The 25,451-nt window shown below is 35.2% G+C and overlaps 4 protein-coding genes and 1 long non-coding RNA gene across 7 annotated transcripts; 2 read left to right on the forward strand and 3 right to left on the reverse strand.

Annotated features, from left to right (window-relative positions):
• Positions 1 to 779: 779 nt before the first annotated feature.
• On the reverse strand, positions 780 to 2,585 carry LOC114422102 (nuclear poly(A) polymerase 1-like). Of its 2 annotated transcripts, XM_028388304.1 has the most exons (3): positions 2,422 to 2,585; positions 1,546 to 2,329; positions 780 to 1,098 (listed from the first exon to the last, which is right to left on the reverse strand). In XM_028388304.1, exons 2-3 carry the CDS (start codon positions 2,311 to 2,313, stop codon positions 1,093 to 1,095), a joined length of 774 nt encoding a protein of 257 aa, XP_028244105.1. In that variant the 5' UTR covers positions 2,314 to 2,329; positions 2,422 to 2,585; the 3' UTR covers positions 780 to 1,092. The 2 variants fall into 2 exon arrangements, with proteins under 2 accessions (XP_028244105.1, XP_028244104.1); XM_028388303.1 differs by lacking the exon at positions 780 to 1,098 and having other exon boundaries at positions 1,130 to 2,329.
• Positions 2,586 to 4,075: 1,490 nt separating this feature from the next.
• LOC114421990 lies at positions 4,076 to 6,758 on the forward strand. Its single transcript, XR_003668597.1, has 5 exons — positions 4,076 to 4,311; positions 4,516 to 4,578; positions 4,946 to 5,020; positions 5,210 to 5,352; positions 6,496 to 6,758. It is a non-coding gene; the product is annotated as an uncharacterized LOC114421990 (long non-coding RNA).
• A 1,777-nt stretch (positions 6,759 to 8,535) lies between these two features.
• Positions 8,536 to 10,533, reverse strand: LOC114421249 (T-complex protein 1 subunit delta). The gene has a single exon (XM_028387098.1). The coding sequence runs from the start codon at positions 10,420 to 10,422 to the stop codon at positions 8,821 to 8,823; it is 1,602 nt and encodes a 533-aa protein (XP_028242899.1). The 5' UTR covers positions 10,423 to 10,533; the 3' UTR covers positions 8,536 to 8,820.
• Positions 10,534 to 11,150: 617 nt separating this feature from the next.
• Positions 11,151 to 20,540, forward strand: LOC114421250 (DExH-box ATP-dependent RNA helicase DExH3-like). Its single transcript, XM_028387099.1, has 19 exons — positions 11,151 to 11,501; positions 11,575 to 11,729; positions 11,805 to 11,892; positions 12,319 to 12,564; positions 13,110 to 13,205; positions 13,417 to 13,605; positions 13,707 to 13,866; positions 13,937 to 14,067; positions 14,510 to 14,683; positions 14,772 to 15,044; positions 15,553 to 15,747; positions 16,463 to 16,666; positions 16,828 to 16,897; positions 17,045 to 17,193; positions 17,608 to 17,916; positions 18,697 to 18,756; positions 18,874 to 19,026; positions 19,145 to 19,255; positions 19,384 to 20,540. The coding sequence occupies exons 1-19, from the start codon at positions 11,199 to 11,201 to the stop codon at positions 19,849 to 19,851; spliced, it is 3,534 nt and encodes a 1,177-aa protein (XP_028242900.1). The 5' UTR covers positions 11,151 to 11,198; the 3' UTR covers positions 19,852 to 20,540.
• Positions 20,541 to 21,797: 1,257 nt separating this feature from the next.
• LOC114423094 (alpha-1,3-arabinosyltransferase XAT2-like) lies at positions 21,798 to 24,286 on the reverse strand. Of its 2 annotated transcripts, none has more exons than XM_028389714.1 (3): positions 23,995 to 24,286; positions 23,654 to 23,725; positions 21,798 to 23,354 (listed from the first exon to the last, which is right to left on the reverse strand). In XM_028389714.1, the coding sequence occupies exons 1-3, from the start codon at positions 24,005 to 24,007 to the stop codon at positions 22,180 to 22,182; spliced, it is 1,260 nt and encodes a 419-aa protein (XP_028245515.1). In that variant the 5' UTR covers positions 24,008 to 24,286; the 3' UTR covers positions 21,798 to 22,179. The 2 variants fall into 2 exon arrangements, with proteins under 2 accessions (XP_028245515.1, XP_028245514.1); XM_028389713.1 differs by having other exon boundaries at positions 23,906 to 24,286.
• Between the last annotated feature and the right edge of the window lie 1,165 nt (positions 24,287 to 25,451).

Genomic DNA, 25,451 nt, shown 5'->3' on the forward strand with positions numbered 1-25,451 from the left:
TTTTAGTTGTCCTTTTCCCTTTATATTCTTTGGCCGCACTTTCTTGTCTATTATCTATTTTCTTATTCGTCTCTAGATTAAAATTTTTCTCGAGCTCCTGACAAATAAGATAATATTATATTATGAAAGAGAAACTTATAAAATAGTTATAATAAAAATCATATAATTATTTATGAAAAATTTGTTATATTTTTTTTTATAATTTTTATTGACACCGTTATCGATTACTAGGATACTTTTACTGTAATTATAGCCTTCATCAAAGTCTATTTACGTGAGCACTTAAAAAATTAATTTATGCTTGAATATTTTTATTTTTAAAAACAAGTTAGCAGTATTATTTTTAATTTATTTTTTACAAATTTTTTTTTAGTAAACTCTCACCCTTGCTCCTCCAAATCTTAGGCTTACATCAGTGTTTCAGGTTTTTTATTACTAAATTAACCCATTAAAAGTTTTTTTTAAAGAACCCATTAAATTATATATATATATATATATATATATATATATTTACATATATGTCATGTTAGTTTTCTAAATATTTTATCAGCAAATTAATTTCTCCATCATTTACCACTATCATTAATTAAGGACAAAAATAATGATACAAAAAGACAAAATTGATAATTATTCTGTCATTAAAGAGATCAATTTAACAAAAAAAAAAATGACCTATGTACTGACATTTGGTCTTTCAAGGAAGGAAATAGGTTGATGGCATGAAGAAATTAAAGATTTAAAAATGATTCTATATCCCAGATTCTTGCACAAAGCTACATTATGCTGAAATAATCAAAACATGGAAAGAAGAACACGTAAGCCTGAAAACAAAAATGATGTCAAACATGTCAAGCAATAGAAAATATACATGTTATCAAAATCTGATTTTGCCGGTTATAAATATTCAACAGCTTCTCGTACTACAATTAAGTGGAAATTTATGGGTTTTCTAGCTCGGGGTTATTTATTGTATCAATATTACAAAACAAAAGAAGGAAGGAACTAGAAAAGAAGATCCCAGCTTATCTGCAGTTAAAGCCTGTTTCAAGTGTCCAAGAACTTCTGGCAGCAGCTTTCCCTAAGGAGGTGAAATTAAACCTGCAATACAAATAAGGAAAATGAATGGTCAACCAAACACAACACAGCTTAACCACTCTCAAGGTCTATTACAAGAACATATAAAGAAAAAAAAGACAAAGAAAGAAATGCAAATTCATAATCCTTGTATAAAAAGTCATAAATAAGCCTGCCAAGACAACTTCATGCGACACATAATATAAATCTATATGGTCATCAGATAATCACATCATTTACTTTACAACAAACACATTGACAATTTCTTACCATTGAAGAAAATCATATCATCCAAATTCTATCTAATTAAAAAAACAAACAACAGCTAGAAGCAGCCATACACAGAATGACCAAGTTTTGAGCAACTTAAGCAGACAAGCACAACAATAAGGAAAAGCCGGTGTCTATGATGTATGATTGTTGCAGAATGATTGCAGATGCTCTATATTTATGATATATTAAAAGGTTAACCTCAAGCTCTTCTGAGCCCCCATTTGAGTATAAACGAGTTGCAGAAGTGGTTTCCTTCTTAGGAATAATTGGTTCCGTGGCAACTGCAATCTCTGAGTATGAAGAGTCCAAGTTGCTGTTTTTCATTTTCCCACCAAAATCTTTGACTTGATTTCTGAACTCAAGATCATCTTCAAGCTCATCAGGTTCTTCTGAAAAGACTCGTTGTGCATCATATGGACCACACATAATCTTCTCAATGGCTAGCTTTTTAGCTTCTTTAGAACTAGATGCATCCGTGGAAGTAACTTGTAAGTTGCTTGTCACTGATCCATTGGTCTCTCTATCCCCAGGAAACTCCACTGAAGATTTCAAATCAGGTTTCTCACTAGTACTATTGATTTCCGAGTCAGTACAATTCACACTATCCTCTGCTTGTTTTCTCTTCCTATCACCATTTGCTCCAAATACAACCATTTTACCTTCTTGAGACTTTTCTGCTTGACTATGGTCAGAAACCCTTAACTCTGAACTTGGCTTAATCTCCCAAGTTACAAAGGTAGGTATATTACGACGTTTCACGTGGGAAACATTGATGTCCATTCCAGGTTTCCATAGAGTGTATATGTTGACAGAATGCTTAAATTCTTCAACGGTTAGTATCAAACTGTCCACCATTATTGACAGGAAATCCTTGCTTACGTCGCAGTCCCATAAAGTAGGAGCAGTGGAAAGGTCTGGATTTGTCTGAAAAGTCACCAGGATATGGATGGCACTGAAGCATGCCATAAGTGTGCCTTTCAATCTAAATGTTTAAAGGACGATAAATTAGGTTACTAAAGAAGAGATGTGAGAAAGAAAACAAGTGAAACAACAAACACTAAAACAATGTCATACTTTCAATGTCAACTGGCGCAGGCGAGACTCAACCCAACCTTTCCATTTTCTAAGATCATCAGCATTCTCCGCTGATATGTCTATCTGCAAATAATTCTTATGATTCAAAAAACGGATAAGGCTCAAAAAGTGTGTCCCAATCAGCCTTGTTAGCCTCCATAGCCTACATATATCAGACAAATAAAATTAAGCAACTCCAATATCCCAGTAAGTATCAAAATCATGTTAACAAAAAGTGTAGCCAGACAATCTTATTATGAAATTGTTGTTTCCCCTTGTTGACTCAGACTTATCAAACATAAGAAAATGAGCAACCTACAAGAAATTCTCGTTTCCCTCATAGTGGTATTCAGTCTTATTATGAAAACTTTGATTCAATTAAACGTACAGCATTGTGGTAAAAACATAAAGCCAACTCATACCTAGAACTACCCAAATTCGTCATCCAACGCACAATCATTTGCTTCTTGGCCAAAGTTTCTAAAATTGAAAGTTCATTAATTCCAAGGAAGAACAAAAGTACGCATTACAGAAGCATCAGCTCTAAATTTAATAATTGTTCCATGTCCATATTCGAACATGGGAACTTTAGCTTGAAGACCCTTGTCAAATCATCTTGAGCAAAGTACTGCAGTTAATGGCACGAAACAAAATTAATAGGAAATCTCCAACTATTTGTTTCAATATTCAAACTTCATATACTGAACCAAGGGCTACGAATATCTGGGTCTAATTCATGCTTAGGTAGTAATATTCAAGCTCCAGAATACTTGAGGACAGTGGATTAGAGATGGAGAGAGAAACACCAGACACTACAAAAACAAAACCATAATTGGGAGGAGGAAAAACAGAATCCTGATGTCCAGAGGTCATGGAACACCCTATTTGAAAGCATATATATGGCCATCGAATTTTGTCAAAATTTGTTTAAGGAAGAAATCATGGAGTGAGACAGAATTATAATGCAGTGTACTTTTCCTTCACATGGAGTCAGGGAATGTAAATTGAAAAGACTACCTCCAATAAAGTAAGAAGGTGTATTAGGAGAATTGAGGGTCTTGAGCCCTCTGCTGTCACATATGGAGCAATAATACATGCATATTGTTTAAAGAAGAATGTTGATAAGGCCATGAAGATTTTTGAGGAAATGTGTTCTACATCAAAGCTTCCTCCCAACACTGTGATTTACAACATCTTAATAGATGATCTGTGCAAAGAATAACAATGTAGAAAGAGCTGTAGCTTTGATGGATGACATGAAAAAAAGGGGGTTCGACCTAATACAACCATGTATAATGCTATTCTTAAAGGAGTTCGGGCTAAGAAAATGTTGCGAAAAGCATTTGAACTTATGGATAGAATGATTGTAGATGCTTGCAGTCCTCCATGGAGATTCTGAATGAATGGCTTGGTGCTGTTGGTGAAAGAAAAAAACTGAAACTTTTTGTTCAAGGGTATCCGGTCTCTAATCCAGCGTCATCTCAAACTTTGACGGTGTTTGGATGCGCATCATCATCCCCTAAACGTGTGTCAGTTATGGTCAAACGTGGGAAAAATGTAAGACCATTTAAATCCCCTAAACGTGCGTCAGTTATGGTCAAACGTGGAAAAATTGTAAGACCATGATTTTGGTTTTTTTGTGGAACATGATTCACCATGGGAAAATCGATTTCAGGTTGAAGCTACCCCGGGTTACTTCTGCATCATGGAATAATTAATTTTCAGATTTAAGTGTCAGATTTTTAATTTTGCCCTTCACCCATTTCGTGTCAGATTTCTCATTGTTATTTTTATACTGATTTTTTTGTTTTAAAGCAAAACTATGAATCTGTGCTGGCTTTTAAAGCAAAAATGTCAAGCGGTGAAATGGTGCTGGTTTTCTTAAAGATGGTAGGTACAATAGTTTTGAGGTTCATAGCCATTTGTTCCTTTTTGGTGGGTCGTGTAGTTTCATATTTAGTTTTTTTCCTTTTTTTTTTTTCCTGTAAAATTACTAATATCATATTACGAGTAACCTCTCTAAGGTGGGATATTACTAAAATCCAGATATATGTCTTTGTCAATATCTAATTGATCTCTCTAATCTCCTGTTAGCTGCAGCTGTTGGCTTGGGGAGAGAAATCTTGACTGGTTATAGATTCTAGTACACAAGTCAAGGTAGAGACTTTAACTCATGTAATTTGTTTCTTCTTCTGTCCCTTGCGAGAAATTGTTACTTGAAAATAATGGTGGAAGTTTGTTTATTTGCATTTGGCACTTCTTATTCTGATTGGATTCATTGCCTAATTTTTTAAAATATTATAAAATATGCTCATATCCTGTAACTATCGACTGACTGAAGCTACTAAGTCGATTTGATTCAATCAACTCATGTTTTAAAGATTCCAACCTAGGTAGAGTTATGTAAAAAAATGGAGATTAAAAGTATAGATTACTTTTTTAAGAAAAAGAGCCCTCAGTTGCTAATGGTTTTTCCTATCTTAACTTAGTACACTGCATAAGCTATTAAATTTATCTAATGCAGATTTGTCAGGACTTGGGGTTATTTAGTTCCACAGGCATGCCATTCTCTCAAGATAAATGAAGAAAAAGTAAAATGGTAGGTAATGCTACTTGAGTTTGAATATGTGATAATTGCTAAAATGATTTTGATAAAATAGAATGATAGTTTTGGGCAAGTCTTTAGAAGTTCGTATCTCACATATATCCTTGTTTCTCTTATCTATTTTTTCCTAGTGACTCCTTTCCCACTTACTAACAGAGACGTGTATTTAATACTGGGAAACAGGATTTGCTTTATATGAATAACCTTGATGCAAGTATTCTTGTATTGAGAAAACTTTATGGTGAAAGGAAGGAATACTTTGTCAAACATCCTACTCTTGATTTTTTTGAGGGTAACTCTCAAGTCTCAAGGGCTTCAGTCAAAAGGTAAACTATTTTCTATTTTAGTAAACATAGTCGCACCATGGTTTGAGAAACTCTACTTTTCTAACTGTTATGATACATGTTCTGCAAACTTGAACACTGTCAGTATTCACATTGTAGCTTCGGTCTATTTTACAAACTGTTCTTGTATGATCAAGGACACTTTTGGATAAACAACTTAATTGAGTGCTTATCAAATAAGAGCTTTTGATAGGTTAATCTTATTAAATGGTCTGTAATCCTTATGTTAGCTTATTTTGATTACCTTTCCCATGTTGCTTTTTTTATTAGCTTTCCCATTTAGCATATTGAAATAAGCTAAAATGAACTTTAGGACGGTCATTAATCACTTTAGGAGGATCATATTAAAAAAAAAATAGTGCTTGTTATCATTTGGGAAATTAAACGACCATTAATTGACTGAAGTTTATTTTTATCATCTGTGAATTTCACTTGAGTAGGTTGATTGTCCTGTCTTATTCATGTCCTTTTTTGCTTTTAACTGGCTTCCTTTATATATGCTAATTTTAATATAATTCATGAGAAGGAAAACAGTGATCCATATTTTCCACATTAGTTATAATTAATCAAGTGTATTCTGGACTGTGCCTGTGTGGTGCTAGTTTCACTGTTTCAGCTGTTAACACCCAGATTTTCTTTCAAAGTCGGGTTTTGGGTTGAAGCATGAACTTTGAATTTGAGACCATCTATGGAATTCCAATCTAATAATTGGAATCTAAGCAGCCCTTCTTTTGTTTGTGAAGGTTTAGCTGAATATGTATCGGAAAATATCCTTTATAGCAAGACTTCTGCTCTGCAGTAGGAATATGGTGTTGGCAACTGTGTATGCTATTTGATTTGTACTGAAATTAAAAAAGAAAAAAGAAGACAATCCTTTCCTTGTCTTCTTTCTTTTTTTATCTCTTTTTGTTTAACCCGCAATATGTAATATTCTGCTAACAAGTACTTGCTTTAAGAATCACTTTACTTTATGGAATCATGCAAATATCATCATAAAACTTTTGGCATTTCATAAGGTGAGTTCTATAAACCTTAATGAACAAGGATATACTTTTCTTATAATAAATAATTTTCCTTGTTTATTAATAATAGCTTGAGTTTGGAATGGGTTGTTTGTGTTTGCAGTTACAAGGATCTATCTGCTGGGTTGCAAGAAATCATTTGGAAAGCATAACCTATCGATGTAGAAACAGATGGTTAGTTGCTTAGTTTCGTATGCAAGTAATGGTGCTTTAACAAAATGGTTTTGGTGGCAGTAGATTGAAGGATTCTATCATGGCCAGAGTTATACCTTATTTTGACATTGTATCAGAATTCCTTCGGATTATCTGTAATGGCATATTTGTTACTATTCAACTACTAGTTTATCTACAAACTTTTGTTATCATTAAAGTATAATTAAATTTGAATATTCACATGTATAAATTAGATTTTTTAAATTATTAAATATTTAACATTATTTTTAAATTATTAAATATTGTCTATATTAAAATAACTGTTAAATAATTAAATATTAAAAAATTTATTAATGTTTATTTTAGATAAAAAAATATTGAAATTTTATTGTTTGAAATAAATATTTAAAAATTAAATTTTGCATTTGATAGAAATTCAATTATTCTATCCAAATAGAAAATTAAAATACAAAGAATTTAAATTATTTTATCCAACCAAACCATCTGGAAAATGAAGTGAATTCAATTGTAAGGCATTGTATTTTAATTTTAATTTCCTTGATTTATTAAAATTTCCTATCCAAACCAGGTAACCCATAATAATGCTTGTGTGGCAGCAATCATTCTCTCATACACTAATTGTAGATAAAAAAATCTTGTTACAAACTTAGCTATTTATTTTTAAATTAATAATCTATTTTGATAAAATAATTTATAATTTATATATCAATATCAATATAAATAAATCAAAAAACAAAAGACATCTACAAACAACTATAACCCATTTTTAATACAGATAAAAATAATTGGGTTGATTCACAAAAAAACCATTTTAACACTTACACGCTCAAAATCAATTCTGATAACTACTTTCCAAACATCATTGAATGTGAAAAATCAAAATTTCTAATTATATCATCAAAACAAAATTACATTACCTTAAAATCACGATGATCTCAAATCAATTCTACAAATGTTTATCCTAACACTTCAATTTGTTTATAGTATGCTCGAGTAATACAAAGGGTTGACTGTTAAAGCTTCTACAGTATGATATTCCTTTTGAGACCATTTTTAAAACACCACATAGCTAATAGGTGATGTTTATCACTTCTTAGCATCAGCTTTCAATGGAAAACATTTTCCTTCAATCTTGAATTTTCAAAGGTAGCTGTAAGATAAATTAATTGCCTACATGCACAATCTGATTTATATGATACTTCTAACCTACATGCAATTACAAAGTCAACTCAATTCATTCGTTCAACTGTGTTTGACCACTCCAGGGAGTTGGCTTGTCATATCTCTCTTTATTCAAAAGGGTGGCTCTGTATTTGTTGTTCATACATTTTGTTAGCCATCAGTGGAAGATACCAAACTTAAAACTAGCAAACTATTCTTTTACTGATAAAAACGGATGGCAGAAGACTAGGCATTTGCTTGGATAAACTTTGTCACAAGTACTTTGAGAAGAAAATAAGAAAAAAATAAAAAAAATTCTCTAAGTTAGACATAGTTTATGCATAAACTAATTTATAAAAATTCTCTAATATTAGTTTCCCCAAAATTTGATATTTTTTGAAGGCAAAATTAATTAATTAATTATTATTATCATATTAGTAAAAGGATTTACAAAAGTCCTGTACAAGTTGTACAGACAGAGTATACATGTATATAAAAAAACCTATGTCTAGAAGGATCTAAAACAAAACCTCCCTTAAGAAAGAGCATCACATCGGCCATATGCTTTTTACATTACAGTGTTACACAGTAAGCAACTAATGGATTCTCCAAAGCAGAGACGTCCACATTCCATCGCATCATCAGAGAATTAAAACTTCAACTATAACTTAAGGATATTCCATCATTCCACGAACACAAACAAAGACACATACAGGATATTAAAATGACGTCTTTTAATTAGCAACCATTCCACTCAAAGTCACATACAGACACAGGATATACAAGTGCGGCTAAGGACTAAGGTAAGGAAAATGCATGAACACAATCAATAGCAGTGGTGCTCATAAAAATTATCAACTATTGATAAACTCCCAACACTTTTGAATCTGATGACTTGCAAACATCACAATCCATGAGGACATTCAAAATTGCAAACAACAGCAGTAGCCAAAGTCAAAAGAACTTAACCAAAGTAGCTAGAAAGAACATATAAACTACCAACATAAAATTAAAGCACGAAAGACAAAAAAAAAAAAAAAGAAGATAATGGATGATTCAGTTTCTCTCCAAATTCGTCATTGTTCAATCAACTCTACCTCACAGTTACAATATCATCAATCTTCAAAATCATCCGCACACACTCTGTCGCCAAGGTGATCGCACTGGTGCTCACAAGCAGGGGCTGCACCACATTCTCCTCCAAGATGTTGGTAATCTGCCCCTTCCTTACATTTATTCCAGCATTTATCTCACCCTGTGCATGACGATTCCTTAGCTCAGTAACAATGGCAATCGGGTTCAAACCAGCATTTTCAGCCAGAGTATAGGGAATAACTTCAAGCGCCTCAGCGAATGCCCTCACACAGTAACCCTCCATCCCATGCAACACCTTAGCCCAGGCACCCAGCTGCCTGGAGAGCTCAATCTCAGGGGCACCACCGCCGGCAATGAGAAACCTCTTGGCAACCAAACACCTAACAACACACAAAGCATCGTGCAAACTCCGCTCAGCCTCATCGAGCACAAGCTGATTAGACCCACGTACAAGCACAGTGGTGGTCTTCCCCATCTCCTTAATACCAGTAATCTTCACAATCTTCCCATCCCCAAGAGAAAACTCTTCCACAAGATCAGCATAACCCAACTTCTCAGTGCGAAAATGCTCAATGTTAGCAATGGGCAAACAATTCAGTGTCTTGGTAATGAACTCAATCTCATCCCTCTCCACATCCTTAATGACCAAAATCTTAGCTTTTGCAAGGTAATGCAAGGACAAATCAGTAACCGCATCCCTCAAAATACTCTTCTGAATCAACAACACATTACAACCAGTGGCCTTGATCTTCTTAATCATGCTGAGAATATAACTACGCTCTTCTTTTAGAATCCTATCCATCTGAGAGTAATCACTCACCACAATGCTCTGTTCGATGTCGGTTTTGGGCGGCGAAATCTGGAATTGAATGACGGCGATCTTGGCGTTCTCCATGCGGGTGGGTCCCCCGGCGGCGTGGCTGACCTTCTTGTCAAAGACGAGACCTTTCACGAGCTCGGTGTCGTCGACGGTGCCGCCGAGTTTCTTCACGATCTTGACATCGCGGAGATCGACCATGTCGGGCTTGGGGGCATCCACGACGGAGAGAACGGCGTCGACGGCGAGGGGAGCGAGGAGCGTGGAGTATTGGCTGACGACCTTGCTGTTGAGGGAAGTGCTGGCGGACTTCACGAGGGAGTCGCGGTCGGAGAGCTCGACGGGGACGGCCATGGCGGTGAGAACGTCGACGGCCTTGACGGCAGCCTTGTGGAGGGCGTCGGAGACGACGGTGGGGTGGATGCCGTGGGAAAGGAGGAGGAGGCACTGCTCGAGGAGGGCGCCAGCGATGACGACGACGGTGGTGGTGCCGTCGCCGGCGGCGGAGTCCTGGGACTTGGAGAGCTCGACGAGCATCTTGGCGGCGGGCTGGAGGACCTGCATCTTGTTGAGGATGGTGGCGCCGTCGTTGGTGATGATGACCTCGTCGGAGGAGGTGGAGATCATCTTGTCCATGCCCTTAGGGCCCAGACTGGTGCGAACCGCGTTGGCGACTGAGCGTGCGGCCACGATGTTGGCATGGCGGATATCCTCCTTGCGCTTATTGTCCACGTAGGACTCTGTCTTCGAGGATCTGTGTTGGGGAGCCGCGATTGCCGACATTGATGGTTGCAGAAGGAGGAAACCCTAGATTTGAAAGAAAGAGTGATGTGGTTGCGTTGGTTACTTCAGAGTAAGCTGAAGGAGTGGGGTTTTGCATTTCCCTTTTTCTAGCCAAGTCTAGGGTTTTGTTTGCCTGTTCTATTTTTGGTTTTTCTAAATATATTTTTTCTTGTTTATCAATTTAAAATAGTTTATTAGAATAAAAAATTGGAGTACTTTTTATAGAATTTGATTCTTATTTAATTAAATGAAACAATTAAAATTAAACTCTACAGAAATAAGATGAGAAGATGTTTTCTTATTTTAAGTTTGCAATAAACTACTAATTTCTATAATAAATTATAATAAAATTACTAATTCTTATTAATAGAAAATCCTTAATTTGAACATAAATTATGCAAATGTTATAAATAAAATTTATTTTTTATTGATAAAAACATGAAATAATTTTACATTAGTTATTTTATTATGAAATTCAAACTTTTGTGATAGTTTAAAATTTTCTATTACTTAGTGAATTTAAATAAATAAAAATTAACATATATAATTTTACATAATAATAAAACATATTTAATTTGAATTGGATTAATCTTTTAAAAATAAAAATATAAAATAAAAATACAAATCAAACACACTTAAAAAACTTGTGCTAAATATATTAGTTTTATTTTAGAGTTAAATTTTGATTTTATGTAACATAACAAAAGATAAGATATAAATAGCGTGGGGGTTAGGGATACAAAAGTGCGTGAGTCTGCGCAGTCACCACCATCACCATGACTATGGCATATTCCGGCATATTTCAGGGCTTCATCAGATTCAAAGCCATGTCGCGCCTTCGTTCCACTCCTCTCAGACCTTCTCTTCCCTCCATTCCTCTTCACCGCACCGCCATTCGCCTCCGCCATCACTCATGCTCCTTCGCGCTTCAAGTCGTCAAGAACACGCGCCAGAGGACCCTCAAGTTGCCGTTTTGGCACCAACGCAGCTCCACCTACGGTCGTTTCGCCTACCAGGATGTCTCCAGTGACGAATCCGATGTTGAATTCGCCTCTTCTCCCTCTCACAACCAACAACTGGTTCCTCACTTTCCATTCCTTTAAGCTCACTTCCTTCCATTCCTTCATTTTTTAACGTGTTGATTATTCTCAGGGTGATTCAACTCACGAGAACATTGACGAGTGGAGATGGAAGCTCACCATGCTTATGCGCAACAAAGACGACCAAGAAGTGGTGTCCAGGGAGAAGAAGGACCGTCGCGATTTCGAGCAACTTTCCACTGTAGCTTCCAGGATGGGTTTGTATAGGTAGCTATCCTATTTTCACTTTAGTCTGCATTTTCTCCTTTTATTACATTTTACGAATGATTTTTACTTTTGCAGCCGGCAGTATGCAAGAGTTGTTGTGTTTAGCAAGGCGCCTTTGCCAAATTACCGCCCTGATTTGGATGATAAGCGTCCGCAAAGAGAGGTATTTATTGCTTTTCAATATCTTGATTGACTAAAATGAATTGGGCGAACCGACAATTTTGGGTGAAGAAAACCACTTTTAGAGGATGCCTTGCCTTATCCAACAATGTAATTGGACGTTAAGTTTTAGAATGACAGTTTAGATGTGTTAGTGATGGTGATGATGGGAATGGGGGGTTCCTTACTGTAATTAAAAGTGAAAACAGAAAACATTTTCTCAAATCAAACGGTTCCTTAGTGTCCCAATTTCAATTCCAATCCCCATGTTAAATTTTGAGCATAATGCCAAGCACCAATCAGTGCCAGTGGTTGTCAACAGATAACAGCTTTCTTTACAGTTTTAATACTATAAAATTGTGATATTTGGTAAATTCTGTATCTTCTATAACATGTAGCCTGATTGACTGTTTTTTCTGTGCTTGTGCAGGTAGTCTTACCACTTGGTGTTCATAAAGAAGTAGACGCTCATCTCCTTGCCCATCTTTCACAAAAGGCTAGAAACAAGTGGGGTTCTTTGAGTGATTCCTTGCATAAATCAAGGGATTCTAGAAGCATCCCAGCCAATGAAGGAATGCATGAACAACCAGAGCCCATGACCCATAATAGTGTGGTCAAGGAGAAAATCCTTGAACGAAAAAGTTTGCAACTGCTTCATCGGCAACATGATTGGCAGGTTTATTTGCCTTCCTAGTCTGATGTACATTTCATTTGCTGTTATAGTCTCAGCTGGCATTTCAGCAATTTTGTATTTCAGTATATTGACCTTAGTCCCATTCATTGTGTGGGTGTAAATTTATGAAAGCTATAAATTGTAAAAAATTTATAGTGCAGCCATGTTTCTTGTGCATATATATAGCATTGTAAATTTTAAAAAATGGACATATGGCTCAACCTTGATCTTTATCACATCACTTGTATCTTTTAATTTGGCAATACATTTTTGACGAATAACAAAGCTATTGACAAATTAAATCAATTATGGTAATATGGTTATTTGATTGCAGTTATTCTAACTTGCTGATTAATGGGTAATGATCGAATATTCTAGAATCTAGATTTTGATAGTTGTATTTCATGTTATTTGGCTTCTGACATTGATACATCATGATGGAAGCTGTTTATTGATCTTTCCTAGCAATGAAATTTTCTATACTTAGATGTCCTTTGTTATTATTTTATCCTTTAAAGAAATTGTAACAGATGCTGGTTTATCTATAGGAGTCTCCTGAAGGGCAAAAGATGCTTGAATTTCGTAGAAGTCTTCCTGCTTTCAAAGAGAAGGATGCATTTCTGAGAGTTATTTCACAGAATCAGGTGAAAAAGGAAAAATGGTACTCTGTGATTTCTAATTTGTTACTACTTTCCTTCAATGATTTGTTTTTACTTCTACAAAAGAAAAAAAAAGGGTAACGCATAGTAATATTTTCTTTTGCAAATTTATTTCTTGTCAAGACTATTAGTCTCAATATGTTTGTGTGCTGAATGATAATTTATATTAAAGGGTATCATAAATGAAAATTTGCAGGTCATTGTTGTCTCAGGTGAAACTGGTTGTGGTAAGACCACACAACTTCCTCAATACATATTAGAATCTGAGACTGAAGCGGCACGTGGAGCTGTATGTAACATCATTTGTACTCAGCCTAGAAGAATATCTGCTATGTCTGTTTCTGAAAGAGTTGCAGCAGAACGTGGGGAGAAATTGGGAGAATCTGTTAGTTTGTGGACCTTTTCAGCTTTCTGATGCTTGAAGTACTTTAGCTTATATTTATGTTGATTAACTTAAATTTTTTTGTTTGTTTTCCCTTCTGAAAGGTTGGATACAAAGTTCGTCTGGAGGGTATGAAAGGGAGAGATACTCGTCTTCTTTTTTGCACCACGGGTGTATTATTGCGGAGACTGCTGGTGGATAGGAATTTAAAAGGTGTAACTCATGTTATTGTTGATGAAATTCATGAACGTGGAATGAACGAAGGTAGATAAATAACTGTTTTACTTCAATTTTCTATTTTATATGATACTTACCCCTGGTTTTCCCATGTCAGATTTTCTTCTCATTGTCCTGAAGGAACTTCTCCCTCATCGCCCTGATTTGAGGTTGATTTTGATGAGTGCTACCTTAAATGCTGAGCTTTTTTCTTCATACTTTAATGGTGCTCCAACTATGCATATTCCTGTAAGTTCAGAATACTTATTTCTGTAATCTGTGTTTGAAGTTCAATTGCTGTCACCCTAATATGTTTTATCATATCATCCTATTTCCACAGTTGGAATATTTGTTCTGATGTGATTTAATGATGAACTTGTTAATGACCAATTATATGCCATTTTTATGGACCTGGTGATTTTTATCTTGTGATAAACAATTTTTTAAGCTCTCAATAAGAAAAACTGTGTATTTTAGCAGTTAAGCCACTTTAAAAAGCTTTGGTTGGTATTCTTTGGCATATTAACCTTGTTTTGTAAAATGTAAACTAATAGACAGATTGAAGTTATTTTTATGCGCAATTTCACATTTTGTTGCTTTGACAAATCGATATACATTTGCTTACAGGTGATATGAAAGATATGATAAACTTATTTTCTTTTAATTTTTTGGGGACCTGTGCACTTTCTAGGGTTTTACATTTCCAGTTCGAGCACATTTTCTTGAGGATATTCTGGAAAGGACTGGATATCGGTTGACACCTTCTAATCAAATTGATGACTATGGTCAAGAGAAAACATGGAAAATGCAAAAGCAAGCTCAAGCTTTCAGAAAAAGAAAGAGCCAGATTGCTTCTGCTGTTGAGGTACACAAATTGAGCTGGAAAGTTTTGCCTTTTCATTTTAGGTCTGTAATTTTTGGCTAATTCTGTTTGCTTCTCTGATTTTGCATAGGATGCTTTAGAAGTTGCAGAATTTAAGGGGTATAGCCTACGCACTCGAGATTCGTTGTCCTGCTGGTGCCCTGACTCAATTGGTTTTAACCTTATTGAACATGTGCTTTGCCACATTGTTAAGAATGAAAGGCCAGGTGCTGTTTTGGTTTTTATGACTGGTTGGGATGATATAAACTCTTTGAAGGATCAACTTCAAGTTCATCCTTTGTTGGGTGATCATAGCCAAGTATTGATTCTTGCATGCCATGGCTCCATGGCCAGCTCTGAGCAGGTGATCTTGCTAGTAAAGACTGATTAGCTTAGTAACCCAAGTAGATAGTGCTTTTCGGTATCTAGTTTACAATTTAATTCAAGATATCTAATAGCTAATTTTTTCTTCAATATTGGAAATAATAGTTCTGAAGTGATTGTAATTAAGTATATTCTGCTGAAAATTGGTGCTTCATTATTGGTTTCTGGGAACACTTCTTTAGTTTGCTTGAGAAAATGAAAGACATTCTAATATCAAAGTTGAAAACAAGATTTCAGAAAGTCTTTTGAAACATGAATTTAACTTTTCCAATTTTTCTTGGTTTGCTGCAGTAATTGATTATTTAAAGGAGCTAATGCAATTTTTTTTTCTTAGGGGAGGGGATTTCTTTTCATTTTGAAGCAATTAAATTTCCATGCTGGATATAATAAATCACATATCTATTTCACCATATTTCTCTATTCATATTTATGCATTTCAATAATGTATATAATAAATTTTGTTTTGTTCCGATTTGCCTCTTCTGCAGAGGTTGATATTTGAAAATCCTGAAGGAGGGGTGAGGAAAATTGTTCTAGCAACTAACATGGCTGAGACTAGTATTACCATCAATGATGTTGTCTTTGTGGTTGACATTGGAAAAGCAAAAGAAACATCATATGACGCCTTAAATAACACTCCTTGTTTGCTTCCATCTTGGATCTCAAAAGCTGCTGCCCGGCAGGTATTTGTGATTGTTCAACTTAGTTTTGTGGATTTGAATTGTTTGAGGATTAATTTTTCTATTCCTTTCGAATGGAAGATAGTCCAACTAAAGGGGTTAGAGGAATACCGAATACCTAAGAAAACTTTTGCACAAACCATTTGAAGATCTTGCTCCAAATAGTTTTACTGGAAATTCAGTTTTGGATATATAGCCAAATCAGATTAGGCTTGACTGTTGTTTAATTGGAAATGTAGTTGTTGTTGTTTCAATAAAGGGTGAAGTTTTTTCTATATATAGAACTTGAGCTTATGTTATTAGGTTAATAACAAATGTGAATGTTTAGATTGTGGTTTGTCTGGTGTGATACACAAGATATGTTGTTTTTCTTTATCTATATCTATATGCTATACAGATCAGAATATCAACAATATTTGTGTAATCTATCTAGCCTTGTTAAGATATATATTTTTTTAATAATTTTAGGTTGTAGTAATTGAAATCAGATGCTCATGCCCAGTACTTTTGATGGATTTATGAAATTGGGCTATGATTGGTTGTTCACATGTAATTGTTGTTGCTATCAAGTTGACCTACATTTTCTTAAGTAGTTAAACTACCATGTATGACTCCCTTGTTAATGTACAGCTTCATAATGTTTTCTTTCTCAGATTTTTCTTTCTATTAAACATTTAGACTACCTGGTCGCTTATAAAGTTTTTGTTTATTTTCTTAGAGAAGAGGAAGGGCTGGTCGTGTTCAGCCTGGTGAATGCTACCATCTTTATCCCAGATGTGTTTATGATGCTTTTGCTGATTATCAATTGCCAGAGCTTTTGAGAACACCTTTGCAGTCCTTATGTCTGCAAATCAAAACTCTACAACTTGGAAGCATCTCTGAGTTTTTATCTAGAGCTCTACAGCCACCAGAGCCTCTATCGGTAAAATTCATTGAGCATGTTTCTGGAGCTTGCTTTCAAATATAATGGTTATTTAAATATATTTACCATAAATTGTATGTGTCAAAGTTGTGATATTCTGCATCCTGCATCAGTGTTGTTTTATTCAATTTGTTATGTTGTCAATTAATTTTATTCTGCAGGTTCAAAATGCTATTGATTATTTGAAGATTATTGGGGCCTTAGACGAGAATGAAAATTTAACAGTTTTAGGTAAAACAACTACTGCATCATGTTCTCTATTTCTCTTGCCATTTTTTATGAAAAGAATTTGCTCATCATTGGTTTTTCCAAGCCTTTATAACGTATTATTTTGATTTGTTCCAGAGCTACTGCTGATATTGAAATGCTAATTTTCAGGGCACAAATTGGCAATGCTTCCTGTGGAGCCCAAACTTGGCAAGATGCTCATTTTGGGAGCAATCTTCAAGTGTTTGGATCCCATAATGACAGTTGTTGCTGGTCTTAGTGTAAGAGATCCATTTGTGATGCCGTCTGACAAGAAGGATGTAAGTTTTTGTTATGATCACTGCTGATATTTCCTCCTCCCTGACTTTTCTTTGTTTGCTGAACTTGGGATGTCTTCTTGATAGAAATGGTGGTGGATTTTATAAGTTTTGATGGTATCAAGTGAGACCAGTTATTTTCAAGAGTATTATGACTGGAAGTAAACTATAACAAATTCATAGACCTGTCAAGCATGCACTCTGTATTGGTTGATACTTGATACCATTGAATAAAAATGACTTCATATTGATCTTTTTTCGGTGCTTATAATGGTTCATTTTTAATATTGAAAATGCTGGTGCTCTGCCTTCATTACTAGCCTGGATCACTTACATCATAATCAGTATGTTAAAAGTCTGTTAAGTAGAGAGGAGCCTGGCTTTTATTTAATTGTTTACTGTCTATGTTTTATGCAGCTTGCAGAGTCTGCCAAAGCCCAATTAGCTGCTCGTGGCTATAGTGATCATCTGGCACTCATCCGGGCTTACGAGGGTTGGAGAGATGCTGAAGCTCAGCAAGCTGGTTACGAGTACTGCTGGCGGAATTTTCTTTCTTCTCAAACACTTAGGGCCATTGACTCTCTTCGAAAGCAATTCTTTTATTTGCTCAAAGATATTGGTCTGGTCAATAACAATTCTGAAACCTACAATACATGGAGTCATGAAGAGCATCTACTCCGAGCAGTCATTTGTGCGGGTTTGTTTCCTGGAATATCCTCTGTTGTGGTAATCAACTCTACTAGTCCTTTCAATTTGTTTCTTTCTTCAATTTTTTTAGTTTTCACTTCTATTTATTTACTTTCTGGCTATATCTGTTGTGTGTGCCCATCTTCAGAACCCATTTTCTATTTCTATTTTTGGCATCTTCATGGAAATAACATACTTGTGTAACACACACCCAAGGACATGAATGAACCACATGGGCTTACTTACAATTTTGCTCCCTTTTGTTTTGTCAAAGTTCAATTTTGTTTGTCATTTCATATGCAACTATGCTCTGTGTTTTCAAAGTGATGCAATTAAGTTCCCTTAATGGTTTGTTGATATGACACTTTTCTATCAATACCACATCGTATCCTCTAATCCTTATTAACAAACAACAAAAGAATATCATTTCATCAAATCTAATGCTACATCAACAAAAATGAAAGAGTATTGCCATACCAACTGCAGGATTAAACCCGGGGAGATAACCATAACATTGCAATTAGGTGGACATAAATTGATATTTGTTAAATTTAGCATTATCAAAATTGTAAATTGATCTTTCTGTAAAAAATGTTGGCAATGACTTGGATAGATTTTTTTAGCCCCATGCTTCTGCATGGGGTTCTGTTCTATTAAGTCATACATGTATATTATTATTTTGTATAAGTGTACTTCGATATGCAAATGTTAATCCCATCAAATTATGGAGAGAATATTGTCATGTTTTATTTATAAAGATGTTGCAGTTTTATTGTGTAATTATTTTTTATGTGAGGCTATACAAATTTTGCTATGCAGAACAAAGATAAGTCAATAGCGCTGAAAACAATGGAGGATGGTCAGGTTCTTTTGTATTCTGTAAGTTTCTCTTCAAATATCTGATGTTTTTGACAATCCATGTATTATAATGACCCAGTTTTAATTGGGGGAATATTTAATCATTAAATTTTAAAATTTTGGTGCTGCATCGTGTAGAGCTCTGTAAATGGTTGTGTCTCCCGAATTCCATTCCCATGGTTAGTGTTTAATGAAAAGGTGAAAGTGAATTCAGTATTTCTTAGGGATTCAACTGGAATATCAGATTCAGTGCTTCTCTTATTTGGTGGGAATGTATCCAGAGGTGGACTAGTAAGTTCTTACCATATTTCCTCTTCACTTTCCCCCTGGATCTGTTGTTCTTGATTGCACGTACTAAGTGTTTCCTTTTGACTACTTATTGTGCTTTGGCTTGTGATTCTTTTGACAGGATGGTCACCTGAAAATGTTGGGAGGGTATTTGGAGTTTTTCATGAAACCAGAATTAGCCAAGACTTACTTGAGCTTAAAGATGGAACTGGAAGAACTGATACAGAAAAAAGTAAGTTCAATCCGTACTTATCAATTTCTTCTGGATTTATTTATTTGTTTAGCCACATTCTTCCATCAATTTGCTGTTTCTCTTCCAAGTCCCTGAATATTTACTTTATGTTCTGCGTGTTTTGCCAGCTTTTGGATCCCATGTTGGAAACACAATCGCATAGTGAGCTGCTTTCTGCTGTTAGATTGTTGGTATCAGAGGATCATTGTGATGGGAGATTTGTCTTTGGTCGCCAGGTCCTACCACAATCAAAGAAGGAAACAAACTCCAAAACTGGTGGTGGAGCTGAGGGTAAAAATTATAAAAATCATCTTCAAGCATTCCTTAACAGGGCTGGACATGATTCACCAACTTACAAAACAAAGGAGCTGAAAAACAACCAATTCCGTACTACTGTCGTATTTAATGGGTTGAATTTTGTTGGTCAGCCATGCAGCAGCAAAAAATTAGCAGAAAAATCTGCTGCTGCTGAGGCTCTATTATGGATAAAAGGGGATGGCCATTCATCTGATGATATTGACCATGCATCAGTGCTTTTGAAAAAGAGCAACAAGAAAAGTAGGAAAAATTCGTTTAGTGGTGCTAAATGGAGTTGAGCTGCCTTTAAAAGCTTACCTTGGATAGATTCGTTAATAGCATTGTATACTGAGGAAAACTTTCCAGTCATTATTTCAACAGCAAGTGTACAGAGCTATTGAGAGAATATATGACAGGTACAGAACTACAGATCAGAGCCCGTGTTTTTGTAAAGAGTGATTGCATCCTGTCTATCTAGATTTGGGGCACAATTCAATGAGTATTTGCACAATTGCTTTTGGCTAATTTTGCCCGGAGCAGAGATTGGCTGGCTGAGCAGCTTCGGACTACTTGCAAATGAATTCTTACAATAGAGGTATAAGCAGCAAAGAATTGTATCCATAAGCTGCTGATGCTTTCGTTTTGCACTGCTCTCGCGGTAGATATAGTTTTCAAGAGGATTCACTTGCAACAATTCATTGGGGGACAACAGAAAGATCAGGCATTTTATGGAAGAAATAACCGTGTCCTTTAATTTGTATTCATAGTCAGATGTGTGGTAGTTGCTCAGGAACATGTTTAAGTTAATCAAGCCAGCTGACATAGAATATATGTATTTAGGATCAATTTTACCCTCAAAAGCCTATTACGAGGCTTGTTAGTTGTTACACCTGTGGGTGGATTTTTTTTTGGTACTGATGTTGTAAACTGTGGGAGGTAATTTAATCCAATAAATTTCAGTCTGAGTAGAAAATCAATAGAATTGATATTAAAGTTGTATAGTTTTTGGAGCCTGCATTCGTCTACAGTGATTCACTTATGACAGTGCATCCGTTCATCATCTGATCAGAATAAGAAAGGAGTAGGAAGAGAGAATGGAGATCAAGGGTGGATTTGGTAGAGTGAAAATAAATAAAAAAGAAATATTTAAATTAAAGTAGAATGATATAGGTGTGGGATACACACTATTTTTCAAAAATATCTTTCTTTCCATCCTATTTCTTCTCTCCCAAACCCACCACAAGAGAGAAAATGTAAAGAGAGGATCTATGACTATTGTGTCTCTCCATCAGACCATTCAGACGAAGCCTCTTTCAATTCAATTAACAGAGTCAATTATAGAAAATTACAGATTTACAAATACAATGTAACCCTTAGGCACCAAAATGATGCGTATCATCGTCTCGCACAGTGCATCAAATTTTATGGACGTTGGTTGGATTCTTTCATATCTTATCCTTGCACAGCGTTCAAACAACTCTACCTTAGTTTAGGTCATTTCGTCCACAAATTGACTGCAAATAATATCCTATTATGTTTTTATTCTGAGTCATTCTTTTATTATCATAATATAATATTTCCATTATTTATACTTCATTTTCGTACCTTGTTTGTCTGTTACCGGAGAATGGGAATTCGGAGGTCGGCAGATGTAGCGAAAACACCTTCCACAACTCCCAAGTTGGTGGTTTTGAGCATTTACATTTTTGTTGCATGAGCTATTACGAATGTGTATTTTCTAAAACAACAAAGTAACTTTTTGCAGAAAATGGATATCAAATATTATAATTATTATGATTATGGTGGCTGCGGGGCAGTAATGATATGACTGGAGCGACCTAGGAAAAATCATTGACTAGTAAGTAGAAGTATAGTGTAATGAGATTAATTCCATGGAGAGAAATAATCAATTATTTGAAAGTATAATAACAAATAGTTGTTTCTATTTTTTTCATGGTATCACCATGATTTTTTGGATTAGAATTTGTATGTTATCTAAAACACAGTAGAAGAAAATTAAAAGCTCTTGTGGTATCAGGAAGAGAAGGTTTTGAATTTTTATTTTACAGAAAAACCATTCCACATAAGTTGTCTCAGAAAAATCAGAGGAATTCAACCTTAAATTCACTAAAATTCATCAACCTATCTCACCAACTCGACTTTTTGAAGTAGCAGGTGCATGCTGTCCTATAGAGAGTTTGAAATTGAGTTCATGCAAGTCACTACACTTCAGTACCAGTAACACTTTTTAGTTTTAAATAGCTTCAATAATGATCATTATTTTGCAAAGAGAATTTCTGAAAAAGAAAAACCATTATTTCCTAAAATTAATCTTCAAGACATAGCCAAACACAGGACATAGCCTAAAATGTTTGTCATTACAAGATGTCCTAAAAGTGGTGCCTAAAACGCTTCAGGTCCTTCGAATATCATTTTCCTTTCCAAACAGAAGTTTCGTTGCAGATGGAGGCTTCTTTGTCCTTCGTTCTGTATGCACCTTATTGAAAAACAATAGATAAATATCAGTAAAAAAAGAAAAATACTGCATTCAAAAGTGTGATCTGATCCTAACTGTGAACACTCAAAGCTCCCATTCCAGCTTACTGGATCAACAAGACAAACCGTACTTATTGATGCAATAGCTCTAAGGCTTTCTGCAATGTAGGCCTAAACCTATCAACATCAAGCTTTACATTTTGTTTGTCCAAATACACAGACTTAAATTCTTCCCATCCAATTTTCTCAACCAATGGGGGATCCTTTATAAAAATGTGATCTAGCGGGTATTGTTGTATAAGAGTGCTTTCTTTCAAGCCTATTTTGTATTCCAAGTACTTTAAGTTCATATCCTTAGAGGGCTTTCCAAAGTCATTTGTAGCAAGCCAATCCAATGTAAACCCTCCGTAAGGCACAACTTGGATGAAAACTGCATTTTCCGGAAGGAAAAGTATGTTAGTGAGACCAGCACCATGAACTCCCAATAACACATCACAAGAATTCACAACATTTGCAAAGCCCCACATGCTCCACCCTGCTTCCTTAACAATGACATCAAAGCCCAAACTCGCAGCCATTTTTGCTATTTCATCTGTATTAGTGAAGGATCTTGATCTTTTTCTTGAAAGAATCATGAGCCTGGGCTTCCCACGTAGACCATCTCTGATTTTCATTGCTTCAACTCTCTTCAATGCATAGGAACTTCTCAAAAGATCCCTGAAGTCTTTCATAGAATAGGAATACTTTTGAGGGTCAATGCTTAGCTCTTTCTGATACCGTTTGAGACCCACAGTCACACTTGGGAAGCAATGAACTTGATCATCTCCATCAATGTCCATAGTCTCATAGTTGGATAGCTTCTTAAGAAGTGGTTTGTGCTTTGAAATCCACCAAGGACGTTTATCAGTTATGATAAATTGTACTTCTCCATTGAATTGTCTAGCAGTCAAAAACAGTGGAATAACAATGTCAGTGAATTCATGGAAGTGGTTACCAGAATACCCTCCAGTAGAAAATAATACAGCCGTAATGTTGTGACTTTGGGTGCATTGGGGAGCTTTCTGGCTAGCATTTACTGCCTTCACTGACCATTCTCTTACACGATTCATTGCATCTACATCGCCCCTCCGTGCATAAGGCTTTAAACTCCGTGACATGGTTTTTTCCAACATAGTTGTCTTAGATGAAACAATGGATACGGTGGAGGATTTTCCATGGACTCTGATGTCTCCCCTTGCTTGGCAAAATTCTGTTCTTTCTTCTGAAGTACATAGTAGCTCCTCTTTCTTTGTTTCTTTTCCTTTCACTGCAAAATAAAGAACGGTAACTTACATTATAAAGGCTCTTTAAGAGAATCACTAGTCTCAGAGGTCTAGCTCAAATAATCCATGTGTATCTTTATCCATTTGTGGAGAAATGCCAGTGTTTTCAACTAGAATTTTGGCCATATTGTCATAATCACATGTTGTCAGAAACACGAATCATTTACCTCAACACACTGTATAATTAGCATTTAAGGATTGGCTTATTTATTTAATTTTTTAGGCAAGATATCTCGATGGAGCTGTACTTGTGTTAAACTTGTTGAGAATCAGAATATCTTACCTTTGGCTATTTGTAAAGAGCTGCTGGTGATCAGCATTTTAGTGTCAACATCGATGAAGAGTTTCAGGCTCACTGTATAGAAACAAATAAAATTAAAGTCATACTTAGTGACTACCATAAACATGTTATAATACGAAATGATGGAATATATCTCTGCATTTCATGCCAATTGCCAAAGCACAATGTATGCTTGTACTTGGTCTTGGATTATGGAAATAAGTGACTAATGCAAGTGGGTGTAGAAGCACTCACAAACATGCACAGGACCCAAGTAAGGCTTAAACACAGTGCAAAGACTCAAAATTATGAACAAGCAGCTCACAAATGCTCCATATCCCAACCTTTTCTGATCATAACGACTAAAGCTTTTGGCTAGTACCGTGTCGTAAATCATTTTTTTTATCACTCAGGAACCCTTCTTTATGTCAGGACTACAATACCATCTCACAAATAGAAGCCATTTTGATCAACACTTGATTAGTGGATGACCATAAAAAAATTTGCACACGTCCTAAAAGGTTTGAGTAGTCGGCTAAGCAAGATTTTGAGACACTTCTATATGACAAATGGAGGAAGGCTGAGGTGCATTTTCTATTCAATGTTGCCCCCCCACGTAGTTGTTATGTCTTGAATCAATAGGATTCTCCAAAACTAATATTTAATAGTGAAGGAAAATGACCCTGGTTGACTGTTACGACGAACAAACCTTTTTAATGATTGGTATTTGGTTAGATCATTTTTTTTTCACACATGAAGCATGAACTGCCAACCATGGAACCCAGCATTGAAAAGTATTAACCAACTAAAGCTTGCTTAAAATGTTGATATCAATTATTGCTGTTCTCGAATCACCCTTACGTAGTAGTACCACTAGACTATTAGTTTATTACCTTACTTGGTGATACATATTTAGCTCAAGTGAAAATCTTACTTGCAACGTCCCTGCATGAAAATAGCAGCCTAGTTAACTTGATGAACAAAAAACAAAGGACAAATTAAAAATCAGTTAGAACTATAATATGATTAATATTTAAAAGGCATTGCATTAAAGTGTAAAATGGACCAAAGTTCGTAGAGTTTGATGCTTCGATTTCTCTTTTTACTTTGTTAAGTTATAATATGTAGCTTTCAACATGTAGACATAAATTTATTAAATAAAATGTTCAACACTTTAGATGGCAATTCAAGTGACAATATTACAATAACGATTGCTTCGTATCAATTTATGTCACACGTTCTCCTTCAGTGTAACAAAATTAAAATCGAAAACAAGAAATTACCCCAAAGAGGAATGGAGTTGTCGGCAGGAAGCTTAATTTAAGCAATCCAATTCTAGTAAGGAAGCCCATATTCAAACAAAGTCGTTTGGTAGCATAGAGCAAGACATTTTAACAATATGGGTGTTTTTTCTCCTAGTTTTTGGTGGGGTGCATGATGAGGCTGGAGTAGTATATAGGGAGACTTGGTATTATATGTTTGATCACTTCTTGAGAAATACGTGTGTATATCAAAATAATTAAATATTTGATTATAGAAGTAGGTGGTTCTAAAGTAAGAATTATTAATGGATTTGATGACGTAAAAATTGCAACCACCCTAGGCCCCCATTACCTAGCAGGTTTGATACATTTCAGATACTTGTTGGTGATAATCATATATAACTCATTAAAATAACGCTCTTGTTGCTCTTTCTCTCCCTCACTAATAACACATATTCATGCACATAAAATTTCAAAATTTTCAGTCGCTAGGTATGAGAATAATCTGAACACTCAACAAATCCTTGACCTTAAAATTT

The sequence above is a fragment of the Glycine soja genome, chromosome 8, assembly GCF_004193775.1.
Source record: "Glycine soja cultivar W05 chromosome 8, ASM419377v2, whole genome shotgun sequence".
Taxonomy (NCBI): domain Eukaryota; kingdom Viridiplantae; phylum Streptophyta; class Magnoliopsida; order Fabales; family Fabaceae; genus Glycine; species Glycine soja.